Consider the following 19069-nt stretch of genomic DNA (forward strand, 5'->3'; position numbering starts at 1 on the left):
TAAAATTTTAGAGCTTTGCCTAAATCACAGCCATGCTTTGTGGACTGTGAGCCAAGGCATCCTCCCCATTTCACACTGTGCTGATCTGAAAACCTAATAAATAATGTTAATCGTGCCATCCATTTCCTCCTCAGGGAGCGACTGGTAAATGGTTATTAATGCAGTGATAAATTCTTATGTTTCTTTTCCAATCCTGGCAGTAATGTCTGGTTATGTCTCATGGTTTTCAGGAAAAGCAGTGCCCACATCTGCTCTTTTATTGCCCATTTGCTCATTCACATTTTCTCGACTGCTGCAGGTTTCACAGCCCCGGTGTTTCCCTGCTGACATCTCTTCCCAGAAGTGTGAAATCAATTGAACGCGAGCCGTGTGGCCGCAGCATCATTTAGCAGCCCTAATCCACAGGGGCCGCGCTCCCCCCTTCCTCCCCTTGCTGTGCTCCTGGTGTGAGTAAAACAGGCATTCAAATATTCATATTATAATCAAGTTGTGACTTCTGTCCTTTGAAACCTCAGGTGCTGATTACGACACAGGATGCCATCTGAATTCTCAAATATCTTAAAAAAAAGTGGAAAACCACCTGTGGGACGGGCTCGGCCCCTCCATCATCGCCCGGTTGTTGGCTGTGCCCGGCAGCGCTGGGACGTGAGTCAGTGCCTCAGCGAGCACTTGCCGATGTCTGTCAAAGGCAGAGGCTGCCTTCCTGCTGCGAATCTGCTTTTTGCAGACAGCTGGATATTTATGAGCTTTATATTTACCCCCGCTGTTGTGCAATTTGGGTGTTTATCCGCCGATTCCTATTGTTTTTTTCCTTTTGTGGGAGTTTTCCTCCGTATGCGAAGAAAAGCATAGAGGGAGGAATATGTTCTTAGGCATGTCAGTACCTTCGTGGGAGACATTAAGCATATGGGTGACACACTCCCAAATTTGGTTAGAGGAATATCCGAATGCTCAGGCTGAGCTCCTCTCTTCAGATCGTGTAATTTGGCCGAAGAGATAAAGAATTGCAGTAATACAGGGAATATACAGTAAGCCCAGGCGGTCGGGTTTTTCACAGGAAATTTTCAAATACGTGTTAACATATATATTTCATTTCAAGCAGCGAGTCTAACGTGAAGGCAATCCTGTTATTTCTGTTCTGGAAAGCATCCAGTACCTTACGAGCCTTCTAAAAAAGCAGCGCAGCTCTGTCACGGAGGGAGCGTATTAGTGCACGCGGCGCGAATGTTGCTGACTTTGCGATCAGCAAAGCCATCATCAGCTCCTTTCATCACGGGAATGTAACGGTCTTCCCGGAAAGCAGCCGTGCCCACTCCTCTCCCCATCGACTGCACGGGAGGAGCCTGCGATGGAGACGTGTGTGTGTGTGTGACCAGGCTCCTCTGCAGGAGGTGAGAAGGCTCATTAAAGTCACCGAGAAATTGCTTAGAATTCAGTTTATGACTTGTTTTTGGAAGTTGACAAAACTGCAGGTCCCTCTTCCTCCCTGCCCTGAATGCTTGTTATTGAAATAGCTTGGAGATAACCTAATGCCAGCTGTAACCAGGCTGTTCCTTTGTAACTACATGGACCTGGAAATCCTAAAGTTCCACCCTATGTATGGTGGACCCATAAATCCTCTTTCTTGCCCGCTGCTGTCATCGTGCCTGGGTGTTGCGGGGCCCTTGGGTGGTGTCCACCAAAATTCCCTCCATCCCAATTTCCCCCTCTGGTTTCCACCGGGTCCGATCCTCCTCCCTTTCTGTTGTTATTGCACAGGAGACTCAAATATGGTCACAAGCAGACGTGCAAGGCAACCCAGCACACACTCACAGCAAGGAGGTGTGTTTGCCAACCAACATGAAAACAGCCCCGTGCAGCCCCATGCCAAATTAAATACCATGGCAATGCGGACCCTAATTTCCTTCCGCCATGTCCTGCAACTTCCTAAGCAAAGCCTGGCGTGACTGCCTGATGCATGGGTGCGTGGTCACCTACCTCCTGGCAGGCTTATGGGCCCACAGCCCTTCTCTTTGGGACCTTTCTCCTGCATAAAAATCCGCTTTATACAGAGTCGCCATAGCCCGAAATGAGCCGCTTCGCAGGTGGCGTTGTATTCCTCCACTTTGGGGCTCAGCACGGCCCAGTGGTCAGTCACTACGGCTGTGAACAGGAGCGAGACGCCGACCAGGATCACCGAGAACGTCAGCCGGACCTTCAGGGGTTTGCTCTCGTCCATCCCGCTCCGGCCCGGTGCCTCCGGTAGAGCGCAGCGGGTGATTCGTGAGGGCTCCCAAAATCCTGGCGCATCCAAGCGTTGGCAAATGTCAGCCCCGGGGAGCGCGGGGCGGCCTCCGACAGCTGCTGGGCTGTGTCAGACGGCGCTGCGAGGAGGGAGGTGATTAATGCACGTAACGAGAGGGGCACTCGGCCGGGCTCAGCTTTCCGCCCCGTCCCGCTGCCGTTGTTTTGGATTCCCCCGAACTGACCAGGCGGGCGCTCGCTCCAGCCACCACGCAAAAGCTGTAATCTCTTGACTTGCAGCATGCCCAGAAATAGGCATTAATGGGGCGGTTAACTTTTCAGCAGCGTTATAAAAACATCTGTGTTTATAATAGCGCCGGGACTGAGTTCAGTCCCATCCTAAATGGTTTAATAGCCCCGCAGCCTGCAAACTGCACGCCCACGCCTTCGGCTCCCGGCAGCTTCTGCAAGTTGGGAGCTGGACGTCCCTCCAGAGCCGAGCGCTGCGGTGTAAGGAAAGCGGCAAAATAAGCAAAATTGTTTATTGTTTATTTCTGTTAGAATTATTTTTAACTAACTTGAAGTATTCCGAATAGTCATATTTTTGTGTTTGGTGTTATTTTTTTCCTTTTTACCTATTTTTTCTAATGCAAAACCTCTCGAGTGCTCGCTTGCTTTCCCCTCATGCAGGTTTGCCTCAACGTGTACAGTAACTCCACTAACTGCCCTTTCTGTCATCTGAACCCAGATTGCCAGGGCTGGAGCCTCCCCCTCTCCTTCCCGTTGATATTTCAGCTGATTGCGAGGCTAATTTGATGATAATGTCAATGCAGAGGCCACCGTGGAGGTGACATTACAATTGCGATGTCAAGCTGAGGAGAGTGACAGTACCTGAATGTCAAAAGAATGGTTAAAAAAATGCCAGTGGAAAGCTGCAAATATCATGTCATCGTGTCAAGATAATGTCAAGCTACTCCAGTCCTGTTTTATGAACACCCCGATTTGGTGTCAAAACAAAGGTGCAGAGATGTCAGCTCAAATTAATGAGGATCACCTAAGGCAAGGAGTTAAGGTGAAATGCAAGTGTGGGAAAGGGAGAGAAAGCAAAGAATAAGTTAAAAAATATTGATCCAAAATAACTGTAATTGAAATATGATTGGAATGGGTTAATGTTACTCTGCTTGGTGTGTGGCTGGGCTGGGTTAGACACCCCTGGGGAGCAGGGTGACAAATCTGAAGCTGGTAAGGGCATCTCATGCCCTGATCCTGATGGAGGGTGTGGGAGTTATGGGAAGGACATGGTGTAAAACCAGAGCGAAAGGGGACTGGGGGGCACTGGGGACATGGAGCAAGGCAGGACCGGAGACCACGGGCACATCAGTAGGAAGATGCTCCCAGGCCTGCCTAGGACTGTGATGTGCCAGGCTGGGGCTAGGAGCAATACCGGAGGATTACATTTAAACCAGAACCAAGAGTTCTCATGGAAGTGGAAAATCCTAAAGGGAATGGACTTTAAACCAGAAAAGGAACGCATTAAAAATGTAATCCCTTTCCTTTTGAAGTAGGCTCTTGTTAAATTTCACTAGACATCAGTCGGTCTAGGAACTGCATCCTGACTTTGCTTTCTTGATGCTACAAACTCCACAGGTCCTCCACAAGCTGAGTGTAAGAAAGTGATGTGGGCACAAAGCAGGGCTCTGGTTGCAGAGGAAGCAAGTGCTAATGATTGTGCTTTAGACTAATTACAATCTACAAGGACTGCAGGGGTGGGAACTCATTAATTTTTGTGTTGGTGTTGGTCTTTGTGTCTCTTCCAGTGTTGGCAAGAATCACACATTTTGTTCTCATTTAGGTGCTCTGATCTGGATAAGTTCCTCAGGGTTTGGCTTTGTTTTGAGTTTCCTAATAATATCCGGGTAAAAAAAAACCTCAAAAGTGAAATCAGAAGGGGAAAAATCATCCTGCCTTGCCTTGCAGAGAGGAGCTGGGAGTGTGAACAAGACACAATGAGCTTCAATGGGAAAGGCAGTGGCATCCACAGAGACTGAAAACTCACATTACAGCAGCTAAGGTGAGACATTGTCCCCAGCTCCCAAAATGGGACCTAGAGCCACCACTCCCTGGGAAAGAAGCTGTTTGGTGGGGTTGTTGGTCCCCATGGGCTCTGTGGGTTTGCTACAACAGCTGATGTAGCTGCATCACAAGCAACTGCTGTGGCGAGAGCCAAAAGGTTCATCTGCCGTGGGCTGAGCCTCTGTGCCCAACCTGGGAATGTCTGTCCCAGCATGGAGGTGAAGTTGCCCTCCCTGCATGGGCATCTGACAAAAGCAGTGGCAAAACTGATTTCTGGAGGAGGAAAGGACTAAAGGAAGCCCCAAAGGTTGCTTGAAAATCCAGAAGACCACAGTACATAATCCCCTAAGAATGGTTCCTGCAGTCTCCCTGCGTCAGCTGGCGAGCACTCACATTTAAAAATCAATATCACATGAAATATAAACAGATTATTAATGAGGACCTGTTGGGAAGCGGGGGGGGGGCTGTAATTAGTTGGACTTTAGCAGCAGTGAGAGACACAATTCTGTTTCTCTACTGGAGAAAACGCTCAAGGAGATGTTTCAAGACCAACTATTGCATTACTTTGTCCCTAGCAGAAGCATTGGCTTGGCTCTGCTCCCCAGAACCTGCACTTTTCTGTGTTATTTCTTCCAGACCAGTCTCAGCATTTACCACAACCAGATTAACCAAATCCTGCGGTTCCCTTCTTGCAGAACGATGCTGTGCAGAAGACTCTTCCCAAGTGAGAATAACCCAGAGCGGGGGTGATTGTGCCTGGTCTGCCCTCACCTCAAATGCATTTTCAACAGTTTTCTTTAATTTGGAGATCCTTAGCAATATTTGAGCTCCTGAGCCTGCATTGCCCTGGTGTGGTGAGACCATCGTGGTCATGGTGGGCTCTGCATAGCTGATACCCAGGAGTACCACCAGCAGCACCCTCCAAAAGCTCCCTAATTCTGGGGCTGAAATCCTGCCATCACTGAAGGCAAGAGCAAAATGCGTGTGTGTATTTTGGTTGGATTTTAAATTCTTTTAATAGACTCCCATGGGCATGAGGAAGGAGATATGATCCTGCACCACCCAACCCCACGGAGCGCAGACAAGGTTTGGCCATCCCCGCCACTGCCCACACGTCTGATCCCAGCTTCATTCTCCCAAAATACCGCCCGCCGTGCCGGGTGTGCCGTTTCGGTAAGCGATCCCTGTAGCTCTGGAGAAGTGAGGCGGTGGCTGTAAGACGAGCTGTTTCACAGACAGGTGCAGAGCACTCCTCATTCCCTTTTATTTTCAGCACCTCCCGTATTTCTTAGTTTTCTCATTCCAAGGGAATGCCACATCTTCCTCGCTGGACTCTTTTCCCCCTTTCCAAAGCCTTGAGGACTCTGTCTCTGCTTCCCCCTCAAGCAACATCACTTTTTGATATATCCCTCTTGGCAGCAGGGCAGCCGCGGCTCTGGGGGTCACTATTTGCGCACAGAATTGCCCAGCAACGTGGGAAGAGCCTTTGTTTATTTTGGTTCAAGGGAACCAGCTTGAGCTTTAAATGACTTCGCTGCCGAGTGTCGGAGGCATTTGAAAAGATTAATCCCCCCTCCAGACGTACCAATTGATGGCACGTATGGGGAGAGGCAGGTGGATAGGGATATGCGAGCAGTCTTCATCTTTAAAGACAATCTGGAGACTTAGGAACTTAAAAGGAGTATTTGAAGAAGAAATATTGTCACTGATACAGGGACGGTTCGGGATGGCTGCTGAAATGCCGACCCGTGTTCGGTGCTGCTGGGATTTTACGGTGGTGACCAGAGCAGGGCTTTTTGGGGGCTTCATTGTGTGGGGCTGAACTTTCTTCAGGCAAAATGGGCAAGAGCAGGGAGAGGAGGATGCTCAGGAGCAGATTCACGTGAAACCTCCACAGGTGGAGGCAAAGCACAGGCTGGGGGCTGGCACTTCAGAAGACACTGCCTTATTCCCCTTGAGGGTGGTTTGCAGTGTGTCTGGCCATCGCACCAGTCTCAAACCAGAGTGGGTCTTGTACGGGCCAAGTGTAAGCTGGAAACTAGAAGGTTTTTCTTAGTTTTCAACCCAAATACCTGGAAATGTGTTGGAGATAGCTTATCTTGGAGAACTCCTGGTCCGTGGGACCACAAGAATATCCTTTTTCTCTGACACACTGGCTTAGAGCTACAATCAAAATGGGCAGAAATGTGAAAAAAATAAGCACAGAAATCTCAGCTCAGGAAGTTACAAGTCTATATACCTTTCTCCACACGAAAATGAATACATTTAAAATGGTTTATTTAAAAAGTAAGGATTAAGTACATTATACATGGTTGTGATTATACCAGCAGAACTGAAGCACAGTGGAAATAACACTTTAGAACCGCAGACAGAAATGTAACCTCAAGGGACGTGATATATTAGCCCTTGTGGATATGTGATCCATACAGAATGAAAAGGAAATATAAAAATACTTTATTGTTAGATGTACGGGCATAGAAGTGATTTCTCATGTTACTCCTACTGTGTATGAGAAACTAGGAAGAGAGAGCTGACGATACACCTGAAATTTTGTTTCTTGGAAAACCAAATCTGATGCCATAGCATTGTATTTTAGGTCTGCTGTTACGGCATGTTATAGGATTGTACCAAAAGACCGACTATTGTTAATGATACGATGATGATTTCTTATTGAGAAACGGGGGCTAATTCGTGTTCAGTGTTGTCTGGGGAAACCGGAGAGGTGTGGAAGAACAGATGATTTTTTTTTTAAACCAGCGCTGAGTGGTTTCAAAGTCTGAGCACGATCTAATTCTGCTCAGAGAGATCAGCCATGGAGCAAGACACTGTTCATGGGCAGGAACACTGAAAAGACTGATTTTTGGATAATTTTTTTTAAGCTGAATTTTTCAAATGAAACCACCTTTTTTTTTTCCTTTGGTTGAACAAATCAATTTTGCGCTGCAATTTGACACAGACCATGAGTTTTAAATCGCAGCCCCCATTCTCCTACAGGAGGAAAGCTCTGGTCCCTGTTATCTCCCTGTGCCTTTCGCCCTGTCCAGACCCCATACGAGCATCCCATGAATACATCCCCGCTCCAGCTCCATGTTTCAGAGGTGCTGCTGGAGAAGGAGCAGATGCTCTGGCTTGGACCGAAGCAGGGCATCGCCCTTGGAGAGCTGCTGAAACCAGCAAAGAGGAACATCCCGAAACGCTTGGCAAGACTCTTTTTTTTTTGCTGATGTGGTGTAAAAATACTGCACATGGGCTCTAGAAAAGCCTTGGGTTGTGGCTGGAATCAGATGGTTGGTTTTAAACACGGTCACTGGAGAAGGACGATTAAAAGAACGAAACCAATGCGCGAAGCAAACCTCACACTGTCGACTTCCAGTTCAATGTACATGAGTTTAGAACAGCCTATATCTAACTCCTGGTTTTAAAGGGAATGGTTTTATTCTTAATTACAGTAAGCACGGATGAGGACTTATTTCTAACTATTAGTTTATTAACACAGTGGGAAACAAATAGTTCTGGGAAATTGCACTTGAAAAATACATCGACTATAATTAGATGTAAATTAATTAGCACTTAGTATGACACACTAATGAGACAGAAGGTTTTTTTTTTTCATTGCAAACTTCTACTTCTATCATAGCTAATCAAAGTATTTTAATATTACGAAGTCTCAAAAAGTAGGAAATAATTTATTGTTTGAAAGCATAAAGATTCTTGTAAAAAAAACCTTTCATCAAGAACTTTAATAATTTTAGAACTCTTTTAAGTTGTCCTAGCCGAAAAGTAGGTAAAAAAGTTTTCTCCTCTGCCTCTGTTTGAATTTTTTTAAAAAGCTCGTGTAATATCTTTCTCCATAGTGTGTTGATACAGAAAGTAGCACAACATTTTCTACTTTCAAATGGTTCCCATCACTCCGTTCGCTTTAGCTCTCAGAGTTCAGAAGTTTGAAAAAGGATCCCAGCAGAGTTTTAACCTGAATGGAAACTCTTAATAAGCAGGGATGAAGGCTCCAACCCACCTCTGCCAAAATAACGGTGCTGCTCTGCGGGGCCAAGGGCTGAGCAGAGCTGAACAGCGACATGGGGAAGACTTCAGCTTAAATTTGAGACTTGTGTCTTGGTTCTTGCAAGGAGAGAGGCTCAAGCAGGGTTTACTTGTGGGGGAGAGGGGGTTTGACTTGCTTTTTGGGATGTTAAGGCAGCTCCTCCAGGGTTTTCCTGGAGGACGTGGTTCCACTGAAAGCCTCGTACCCAAAACTCCACTGAGACACTGATGCTGTGGCCATCACAAGATAAATTAAGACTAAAGAGGTTTTAACAGTTTGGCTGAGATCTCCCACCATTACTGAGCCAAGCTCTTCAAATAATGCTGTTTTTTTAATCCTGTCACCAGTTCTCTAGTCTTCTGGTAGCAAAGGTTTTTCTGGGGAAAGGAAATGAGTGTATTCAAAGGGATCTATAGGAATTAGATGCTCCTCTCTCACCGCACCTAATTCATCCAAAGTGAATCGGGCACCTCGTTCTGATATGGCTTGGTCACTAAAATCAACATAAGCACTGCTAAATGAAATTACCTTTCAGTCAGACCCTCGAGCCTTGAGATTCCAAGCCTAAGTGTAAAAAACGAAAGCAGGAATTTAAAAGAAAAAATAAATTCAGACTTTTTTAGAAACATACAGAAGCAAAGGGTACAAATTAGTTCCCCTCTTAGGTGATGCATAGAGTTTTCTGTGGGCTCTCTGCACATAAGTAGATTCATCATTACAAAATAAATTAAATTAGGTCAAACCATCATTTCCATCTAAAAGCAACTATACCTTGCACCATGCGGCACTTATTCATAATAAAAAGAGTTTAATAAATAGCTCATAAACGGTGATTATTTTTGTTCTGTTTTAAAAAATACAAAGTTGTCATCCGTTCCGTTAACACCCAGCTCCCATCGCTGCAGGAAGTTTTGCTAGTCCGAACGTATTAGCTTCTCATTTTCTGACGCGCGTCGCTTAGATATCTTAGTTTCCAGTAGCGTTAGTGTTGCACTTGTGAAGCAGTAAGGAAAACGGGAATGCAGTCGCAGGGAACCGCGGGCCACCCCGGCTCAGCTCTGCTCCTCGCTCTTGCTATACGTAGTCTATAGGGGCTCCTGACAGACAGCACTCAGCACCTTGCCGGATCAGGCACTAGGGCTAGTCAAAAATGAGAATTCAAGTTTTCTAAATGTTAGGCAAGAAATGATATTTTGCAAATATGCTCAAGTCCCACCTGCTTCCATCCTTCCCTTTCTAGGTGTTGCAAGATGCACCCACCCTCTTCTCCCCAACCTGCGTTGCCCGGAGGGACACCTTATGCCCAGAAATGGGAGACCCCCTTACCACCCCATCGGGGAGTCTGTAATGCTCAGTTCGCGGGTGCTCTGTGGTTTCAGTAGCACAGTTTTAGAAAGTGTTGCCTTCAAAAATATTTTCTTTTTTTTTCTTTTTTTTTGTTGTTTGTTTTTTTTGAAAGAGGCAAAGCTTACGCTGTGTCAAAGGAAAGTGGCTCACTTGACGAGTAGTTCGTATTCATCCTTGGGCTTGGTTATAAATTATATTTGCAAGTTCGTATTAAGGGATCTCAATTTTAGAAAAGAAAAAAAAAAAGAAAGTCGTACAACAATTTTTCTGTAATCCTTTCAAACACACTGGTGGCAAGTCCTTTGCAGTTTCGCCAAGACTTTGTACACATTACGAAAGTGCAGGAACATGAACTGCCTTCTCGTGACACCAAGAACTGAAAGAAACAAACTCCAAATAGCTTCAGAAAAAAGCTACGAGCGTGTAATAACTTTATGTTGGTCCAGAGGATCTCCACTTGCTACCTCAACACATGCCACATTTAAAGAGGTGAGAGGGTATTTTAACATCGCTCCTTCTCTTTCATGACAGATCCATTCTGTTTCAGTATTTCTTCCAAAAAACACGAGGAAGGAGGGGACTTCAAACAGGCGTCGTTCTCCTGTTGACCATGTTGACGTGGAGTCCTTCCTTAAACTCCTTCTGAAGGAAGTTGTGAACCTGCAGAAAACTGGCCTCTTGGTCCGCGTTGTAGCTGGCAGCCGTTGTCACCTTCAGAGGCTCTCTGGGAAGAGTGTACATGGAAATTTCGTTCATGGGAATAGCGCTCGCTATCTTCATGCCAACTGGAGAAATGTCTCTAGACGGAGAAGGCTCTGTCGATCGAGAACTGGATCTGGACCTCCGCCTCCGGTACCTGTAACTGGGCATCCTGGCATAAGGAGAACTGGAAGAAGTCTTAAGGAATTCCCTCTTGGTCTTAAACCTCAGCTCTTTGTTCTTCTCAATATAAATGTTCACAGCCAGAACGCCTATGGTTTCGGCCACAATAAAAGACAAGGCTCCAAAATAAAATGACCAGCCATAGTTGTAATGGTTCTTTTTGTCCTCATCTCGCTTGTCACTTGGGTCACCTGCGTTGCTTGATATGTAGACAATGATCCCTATGATATTACTTAGTCCTAGAGAGAGAAAAACATAAATCAGTGGTTACATGGCCGGGAAGATAAAATTCAAGCCATGTTACTTTACTGGACCTGAATGATTCAAAGATTATGACCAGGAAATTTTATTACATTTATTTAGTCTTTCATTTATTGCAAGATTTCAAGAACAGGCCTACAGGTATCCCCAAATATTCAGCAAGATTTGTCCCCATCTCTTCAGTGTCACAGTGCAAAAGAAGTAGCTTATAGGAGCTTGCTAATATTGTTAGTGAGATTCTAACACTCAGAATAATAATAAAAATACATTTTGAGCTCAGGGCTATGGCTGTTCACCTTGATCAAGATAAGTTCTCTTCCACCTTGCTGAATTTTCATCTAAATGCAGCATGCTTAATCTGAGCTTCAGGGAAAGCTGCTAACAATGTGGCTGACTCCCTCAGATGTTTCTAGTGTTAAAAATGGGCTCACCTATCACAGGTGAAAGTTTTCTGCCATCATATAAAAGGGAAAAAAAAAAGGCCCTGGATTTAAGAGGCACCTGATTCATCTAATGTTTAATAGATGTTAAATAGTGCAAAACCTGCTTGTTACTGACTTTACCTTTCTTTTTCAGGAAAGCCAAAAGCTTTTCTAGAATATACTTACTGTAGGGCTTCAAAACCATATTTTTATTTTAAGAATTTGCATAATGTGATGTTGCTTCAATCCAAGAAGGGGATACAGGGAGAGAACTGCCAGCAAGGTTTTCCACAGTCCTTTTCAGTTTAAAAAGGCAGCAGTTGAGGACTCAATTTAAGGAGCACATACCTGCTGCAACAAAGAGAATCCCGGCGCTGAGAATAATGTTGTTTTTGCTGTTGTAAATCCTTCCTGCTCCGACACAGAGTCCTCCCAGCAACAGCAATATTGTGCTTAGGATGGGGAACACGCTGGAGGCACGGACGATGCCTAGAAGGGAGAGGTAGAAAACCAAAATATTGAGCAACCATTTCAGATGCCTCCTCATGTGCTAGTGTGGAGATCACAAAGTCTCCAGACCCCTGGCTTCCACTGGAATCATCCCCGATTCTGCATTTCTGGGCATGTTTTTTGCGAGCCACGGCCATGGGTAGGTGGCCAATGTGGCACAGACACTCCTAACTGAGTAGCTTAAATCTTTTGTGCTTTATCCTAAAAGTCCAGTGTGATCACCATTACCTGATGGCACCATGTACAGAACATTTCTGGCAAAGCATGAGGTAAGACCGGACAGCAGTGAAAAATGCATGAGCTGGCTATGAACCCTGCAGTGCCTGGGGATGGCTCGAGCAGACAGATCTGGTCCTCAATACACGCTCAAGGTGAGCAAATCGCAGCTCTTGAAGTCTGCAGCATTCGCGCTGCCAGCCAGCACAGCTAATAACCCCTTTTTCTCTTGCTGAATATTAAGGACATGGAAACCTTTCAGATTTCTAAGGAAGAGATTTTAACAAGTGTGCCTTAGATGTTTGTGTTTAGTTTCCTGACAGCTAAGTACAGTCATCTAAAATTCTGTATGCTTCAGTCCCTTCACCAGCATGGGCTGCAAAATCTCTGAAAAAAAGAAGTTAAAACGCCACTTCAAGCCAGCTTTCAAAGTCGGGTCACTACAAGACTAAGCAGCAGCAATCGAAAGGGAAGCGACAGCGGGGGGGAACAAAAAGGGCTGAGAAAAAACAAACATGCACAAGAAAGAGGAAGTCTGTATTGTAAAAACCAAACAGGTAAAACCTCGTAGGTGTTCCTGAAAGGCAGAGCGAGGAATCAAGTTATATTGTTAAAGAGAGAGGATTTTGTTAAAGAAGGAGAGAAAAGGTGCTGAATATGTGGGAAATGGGACTGGCCCGAAGCTGGAGGCCATGGAAAAGAGGAGGGGAGTCCTGGCAGGGTGAGAGGGTGCTGGGCTGTGGGGATGCCCAATTTGGGTGGGGGTCAGAGGCTGCTGTCATGGAGGAGTGGAAACCCCACAGCACAGCGGGAGGGCACGGGGACCCCCAGGGCTGGATGCATGGGGAGGAGAACCCCCTCGCCATCTGGACTGAGCCGCTGACGATGCGGTGCCATCAGCGATGCGGCCTCTCCCGGGTGCCATCTTCCCAGCTGACACGCACAGCGAGCAGTGCCCGTTTCCCAAGGAGAAACGGCCAGATGTTACAGCTGATGCTTTCTCATTTCACTTTTGATGGCTGTGGTGTTCCCAATTTAGTGAATCGCTTCCTAACGGCTCCCCTGGCAACTGGTGGCACAACTCCCACTGACTGTGGGAGGGACAGGACCGGGCATTTAATAACAGCATCGCTTTTGTGCGCACTGCAAAGCCCCAGGAGCCCCAGCCCTCGTTAGGATGGTGCAAATATGGAACAAAAAAAGACAGCCCCTGCCCGGGAAGCTTATGCCTGTATTGATCTGCAACAGTGAGAAAAGTCCTTTTCCTACCAGAACTGGTGATGTCACTGCACGTTTCCCTCACAGACAGGGCATTTTCTAACCGGATCTAAACCCAATTCAGTCAGACGCATTACTATTCCGACAGCATCTTGTAATAATTGGCAAATCCAAGTAACGAGGGTGTAAGGTCCCTAATCAAAGCCTGTTGAGTGCTGAGAGCCCACTCTGTTGTCCTGGGTGTATCCCCGTGTGTGTGGTATAAAGCTTTGACTTTTGAGTCAGTTTTTCAAGTAAATTATTAGAAAAAGATTCAACGTCAGGCTCTGTGCTGCTGGATGTTGAAAGTGCCCCACATCCCAGGCTGGCAGTGTCCTGGCAAAAGGCAGCACGGGCTTAAAATCCACTGTGGCCCACCCTTCCTGGTGGTTGTTTCCTCTGTTTTATGTTCATGCTGTTTATAATGATTTCAATTAAATCAAAGAGCTTTCCTAAAACGCTTCAGTGGTATCATCAGAAGGAAGTCGCCAGACATGCCAAATATAGGGGGTGAGTTGTTCTACTTGTAGCAATAATCTCCAGAGATAATTTTTCTATAGTAGGTAATTAATGTGAAGAGAAACAAAACACACAGCGTTCTCGTCCTGTAAAACCCCCCAGTATATTTTTTCCTACAATGTGTACTTTTAACTATGAAATTTAAAAGGAAGCTCATAGGTACCATGTAGAATTTACATATAGCTCCCAATACTCGCAATAAAATGACAGCACATCAAAAAACATTAAGGCAATCTGGTTTTTGCTTTCTCCCCTGCTTTTTTTTTTCCCATTTTTTTTCCCCCTTGTTTACCGTCCTGTCTGTTTGCATCGGCTGCTCTGCACCGCGATGCGTTGTGACACCTCCTTCGGTGGAGCGCTGCAGTGCACTGTGCTCCTCCCCACGGGGCCACGAGCCCCGTACTCTGCCTATGCTTTTATTCCCCTCTGAAAGGCCAAAATCCCTTTTTCTGCAACCCGAGAGGTGCGTGTGCTTCGTGCAGTGCTGGATGGGAGCAAAGCTCTGTTTCTGCACACTTGCAGAAATGCAGGAGAGGAGGGAGCCGGCGCACACGCGTGTGCGGTTGGGTGATGCAGGTGGCAGCCCCAGGGGCTGCATGGGCTTTCTGCCATTTGCTGAGGCTCTGCACAGACACGTGAAGGGGATTTTTTTTAAAACAAATTTAGGGATTTTTTAGGTTGTTGTGTGTTGTCACGGGGAAGGTTGAATAGGAGGGGTCTTGCCTGAGCTCCTTTGCACGTGGAAGTTGTCCCCAAGGCTGTTGTGCACTTGGTTTTGCAGGGAGCAGCCTGAATGCCAAAGGGCAAACTCCAGTCTCCTGCTCCTACCACCACCCTGGACTAAAGTCTCCTAAAATCAGTAATTTTTTCACTGATCTCAATAGAGTTTTGAACCAGGGCTCAATTCTGCTGTTACCATGAAGTTTAGGTTTATTGGAAGCCTGTATTAGATCAGTTCCCGTGGAGCAGACTGAGACCCCTCACGTATCTCTGCCAGGAGCACAAGGTGCACACAGCACTGGGGCCTTCATCTGAGCCAGACAGGAAAATAAGAATTATCCCCAGCATGGCCCTCTGAGAAAATGTGGCAAGAAATGGCTAAAAGATGTGGTGGATGGTACGGAGACGGCAGATTGCAAAGGTCTTGCAGAAGGCAAAAACAGGACGGATGGTGTCACGTCTCCTTTGAAACAGGATGCAAATATCCTCTTGTCTTAGACAATGATTTGGTCCCTATTACACATATGGATGAGCTCACCTCGTCTGGATTTAGATACGTAACCGGTCAGTAATCTCTAAATCAACCGCATGCATTTTAAGTGGAGCTGTGGTTTTTCTTGCAAAAGGTAAAGCAGAGGAGTCCTGGGGGGAGCAGCTGAAGCCTGATTTTGCAGAAGACATTAAGGGCTGGGCCAACTTGTTTTTAAGGTCTGCACTGAGTCACTTTGGAAAACAGCTCAGGAACACCCGTCACAAGTGCACTTACAAACAATTTACCAATCTCATGTTTACTGAGGAGCTGTAGACTGTTTTTCCCCATTCTATCTTTTCCCCCAATAACAAAGGCATAACACACTTTTACCAAGGTGCTACTTAATTCTTCTTTCCTTTACAGTCCTTTTGCTAATGATGTTTCTTTCCTAAAGCTGACTTGGCATCAATTTAACATCAGTTCCAAAGCTTTGTATGAAAGAGAAATGTACTCTGCCCATCTGCCTTCGCCTGCGCACTGAAATCGCAACTCCCAGGCGCTGTGACTGATCTACATTGACAAGAGTAAAGATGGAAAAAAGTCTGTGTTTTCCGCTAAAGTGTACATTTTGGAGATTTTTATTTTTTCTTCATGTCTTAGCAACCAGAAGTTGTTTCCCACGGGTAAGCAGAAGGGCAGAGTGGTTCTCTAAGTGGTGTTTCAGGTAATTAACGGCAGTGTAATTGAGGAGTGTTTTGCCTTGCTGGGTGTATCCAGCATCATTCATTGCTCCCTGAAGCTTTCCCAACACCTCGTAAACTGCAGTTCCTCTCTCTGGTAAAGGGCACTGCTCTCAGCTCAGCTGGGCAGCTCTCTAGTTCAGGAGGAACAACTTGGCAGCGCATCTTCTAGGGAAGGGAAAACCTAACTCAGACTTTACAGGATTCATAACATTTCACACTTGGCTTCCAAGACTTCCTATCAGCTGAGCTTATCCGGAGAAGATAAAACAATATCGGCCTTATTTCAAGCACCAGATTGGTGGATGAAATTCCTCCTGCGTGGGATTTCACACCATCACAGAGCAGCAATGTCTGGCTGTCCACGCAGGGAAGCCATAGCCCGTGTTCACACTGAAATTTTGCTGTTAGCTGCAGAAACTTCAGCTTCCTTCCCACAATGCAGTAATTTCACTGCAGGGGGAGGTGGCTTTGCAGCTGCAAAGGATGAGGCTTGCATAAGGGTTGGGTTTAAGCATTAGGAAAAGCTCCCTAATGGGCTGGAACCCACTATTCAAACCTGGTTTGATTCACTAAGCAGCCAAACACTCCCTCTGTAAAATACCCTGGCCAATCTGGGAATGATAGCTGTAGTTTTCACTTTTCCATATAATGTTTAGAGAATGGGCACCACAATTGTGAGCGCTTCCTTGGCTGAAGGAAACCCTCGAAATAGGGGTCCTCAAGGGCCATGGTTGTGTCAGCTGCAGCATGAACTGGACATATATCACCACTGCTCTGTGCTGCCCAGTTTGGGCCAGTCTCTCGCAGTGAATAAGTCTTGGGTTGCACTCTACAAAAGAGAAACCCAGGGAAGTCCCTCTGGCCATGAATCTTGTATATTAGATATGACTTTTCACTTACGGAGAAGGTATTCTGAGCTGTCGTGGTCATAGTCGTTGTCTTCAGGGAAGTGGTTGATTCGGAAGCAATGTCCTTTGTAGATTCCTAAATGAAAAGCAAACATAACACATGAGGGACAGAACCAGGTAAATGTGCCTCTGCCAGCTCTGCTTTATTTCCTTTTCCTCCCAGGCTATAGAAGTAAATTATTCTGCTGTGGGGTTGGTCACTGATTTTTTTTTTAATGCCATCAAGAAACCATCTCTAAAGTAATGAATTTTGGGCAGACTGGGCTGAAGCCTAGCTGAAGGAAGGGAAAGCCAGGATTCCTGGGCTCTTTTATTCAGTCTGCCGCTAATGTCGTCCTCGTGAGTTTTTTTAATCTCTCTGTGCTTTACTTTATCAGCATCGTGCTTATCTGACAAGCGTACCAGCTTTGCAAAGCTGCTTTTTTGTTCCTAGAGTGGCTGTCACTCCGGGTCCCCACTCTGTGTCTGAGTGACAACCTAGCGCCCATCACCTCCTGTCTCGTCCCCAGAGAAGGCCTGGCTTCCCTTATCAGGCCTGGTAAACGCTGAACTGTCTGAGGCCTCTTCAATTACTCTCCAGGCTTGGAAAACAAATCCATAAATCTCTTCCTGCTGCGGTTTAAACCTCTATGTCCCCCTCAAGGTTGGTTCAGCTTTTAGTGGTGTATTTGTTTAGTTAACCAGGAGCCTGTGCAGTCAGTCAGGGCGCGAGTGTGCACTCCCAATACCTGAAGGAACAAGGCCAGAGTTGGCCGGATGAACCCCTCGCTCCACTGAACAAGATGAGATTCAGCACTTTGTCCATCCAGGTAAAGCTTTATATTAATATTTCGTGTTATATTTCTACCATGGTTATCCCTGGCCTCATCCAGCCTTAGCTGAGGCCGCTGAGGCAGAGCAAGCTGTGTGGGGACTTCTCCCCAGGGAGCTGCTGCAGGAGCAAAGCCCTGAGGTGGGATTCTGCCTCGGTGCTTTCATTATTCATTAACCAGTGCTTTCGTGCTCAGGAACATCCATCACCCAGGATGAGTTATCCTCTGCACAGGAGCTGCGGTGCTTACAGCTCGAGCTGGCAGAAGGATTTAAAACCCATCAGTTAATGCTACTTTAACAGAAGCACAGCTGCAGCCTGTAGGATATAAATGTGGATTTATTTCACTACCTATTACCAATGATTACAAAGATCTTAAAAGAATTACTAATCCGGCGGATTTCAATTGCACCCTGTGATTGTCAACTGCAGGTTTGCTACTACAGTGCATTTAATTCCTTCCAGTAAATGATGTATCCACCCTAATTGTGGTAACAGCTCAGGCTTTCTCTGCACGGCACTTCAAAGGCTGCGAACAAGAAGTAAGTGGCTCCAGTCACATCTGGGAGTGACACACGTGTCCTGTCTGCCAGCCAGGCGAGAGCCCTTCAGCTGGGACCGCTCCTGCTAAGTGTGTTTGCCCATGCATCCCTCTGTCTTCCATCAGTCGGTTTGTTGCTCCTGATTGCCTTGCTCTTCAGCAAGGCAATCCAAAATTCAGATTTTTAAAGATCCCAGTGCTTATTTTGACGGCAGTTCACACAATGAAACTATAGCACTCCCAGCATAACAGGGCCTCTGAGACTGGATGGTCATTTCGTTGAGTTTCTTCATTATGGCATGCCAATTTAGAGGAAATACATTCAGAGTATGATTTTTATGCTCTTCTATTCATTAGGAAAAAAATAAAAATCTTTCACCCTAATTTTCTATGGAAATAGGCTTTCAGTGACTCTGTGCTTGTGTGTGTATAGGTGCGGCCATCTCTCAATCTGTGCGTACTTCTCCAATAACCTTTAGGGTAGCTGGTTGGTAACTGAGCTCCCACAACTTATGTGCAAACAGCAAATGCAAGAAGGAGAGAGCTGTGTCCACCAAAGGTTGCTCTGTGAACTCGCATGTTCACAGAGTTGGTATTAGCAGTATCTGGGCTTTTCCTCTTCTATGGTTGAAGACCATATATGGTGCCTTCACAGGAAAGAGTATTAGCAAGAATAGTAGAGGTGAAAATAGAGGATAATTAGCCCCAGACAGAAAATTTTAGATGAGCTTGAGAGTCCCTTTCTATTTCTAGTTTTTAGGAATACTGAGATTGGTCATTTTGGCCAACTTTTTATAGAAATAGCAAATGACTGTGAAATTTGGACCTGTATCAAAGCCTGGGATCCAAAATATCCTTCTCAATACTTTTTACTGTAGTTCAGATCATAGATACTGGTTCAGGGTCCTCTCTAGTGTCTATGGTATCTGATAGCTAATAACTGCAGCAGACTGGATAAATTTTTTCCATGAACTTAATAGGTGTCGTATAACTCAGCAGAAGCTTATTAAACCCTCAGTGAGGCTTGAAGTTGCTATCAAGAACTCTGGTAATCTGTAGGGTATTGATGGCTCTTTTAACCCACAAAGTAACAGAAACAAGGTTTTGCTAGGAAATGTAATA

At 45.8% G+C, this 19069-nt stretch overlaps 2 protein-coding genes across 2 annotated transcripts in view; both read right to left on the reverse strand.

Annotated features, from left to right (window-relative positions):
• CACNG1 (calcium channel, voltage-dependent, gamma subunit 1) overlaps window positions 1-2218 on the reverse strand; it is an 8401-nt gene extending 6183 nt beyond the window's left edge. The window contains exon 1 of the mRNA XM_010181974.1: window positions 1978-2218. Within this exon, the coding sequence (XP_010180276.1) occupies window positions 1978-2218 (241 nt within the window). The remainder of the gene's footprint in view (window positions 1-1977) is intronic.
• A 7566-nt stretch (window positions 2219-9784) lies between these two features.
• Window positions 9785-16671, reverse strand: CACNG4 (calcium channel, voltage-dependent, gamma subunit 4; the record flags this gene model as incomplete). Its single annotated transcript, XM_010181975.1, has 3 exons — window positions 9785-10806; window positions 11599-11739; window positions 16588-16671. Coding segments are annotated over 3 exons (764 nt in total), but the record flags the coding sequence as incomplete, so codon positions are not given.
• Window positions 16672-19069: the final 2398 nt, after the last annotated feature.

Source organism: Mesitornis unicolor, unplaced genomic scaffold (assembly GCF_000695765.1).
Source record: "Mesitornis unicolor isolate BGI_N332 unplaced genomic scaffold, ASM69576v1 scaffold29033, whole genome shotgun sequence".
Taxonomy (NCBI): Eukaryota; Metazoa; Chordata; class Aves; order Mesitornithiformes; family Mesitornithidae; genus Mesitornis; species Mesitornis unicolor.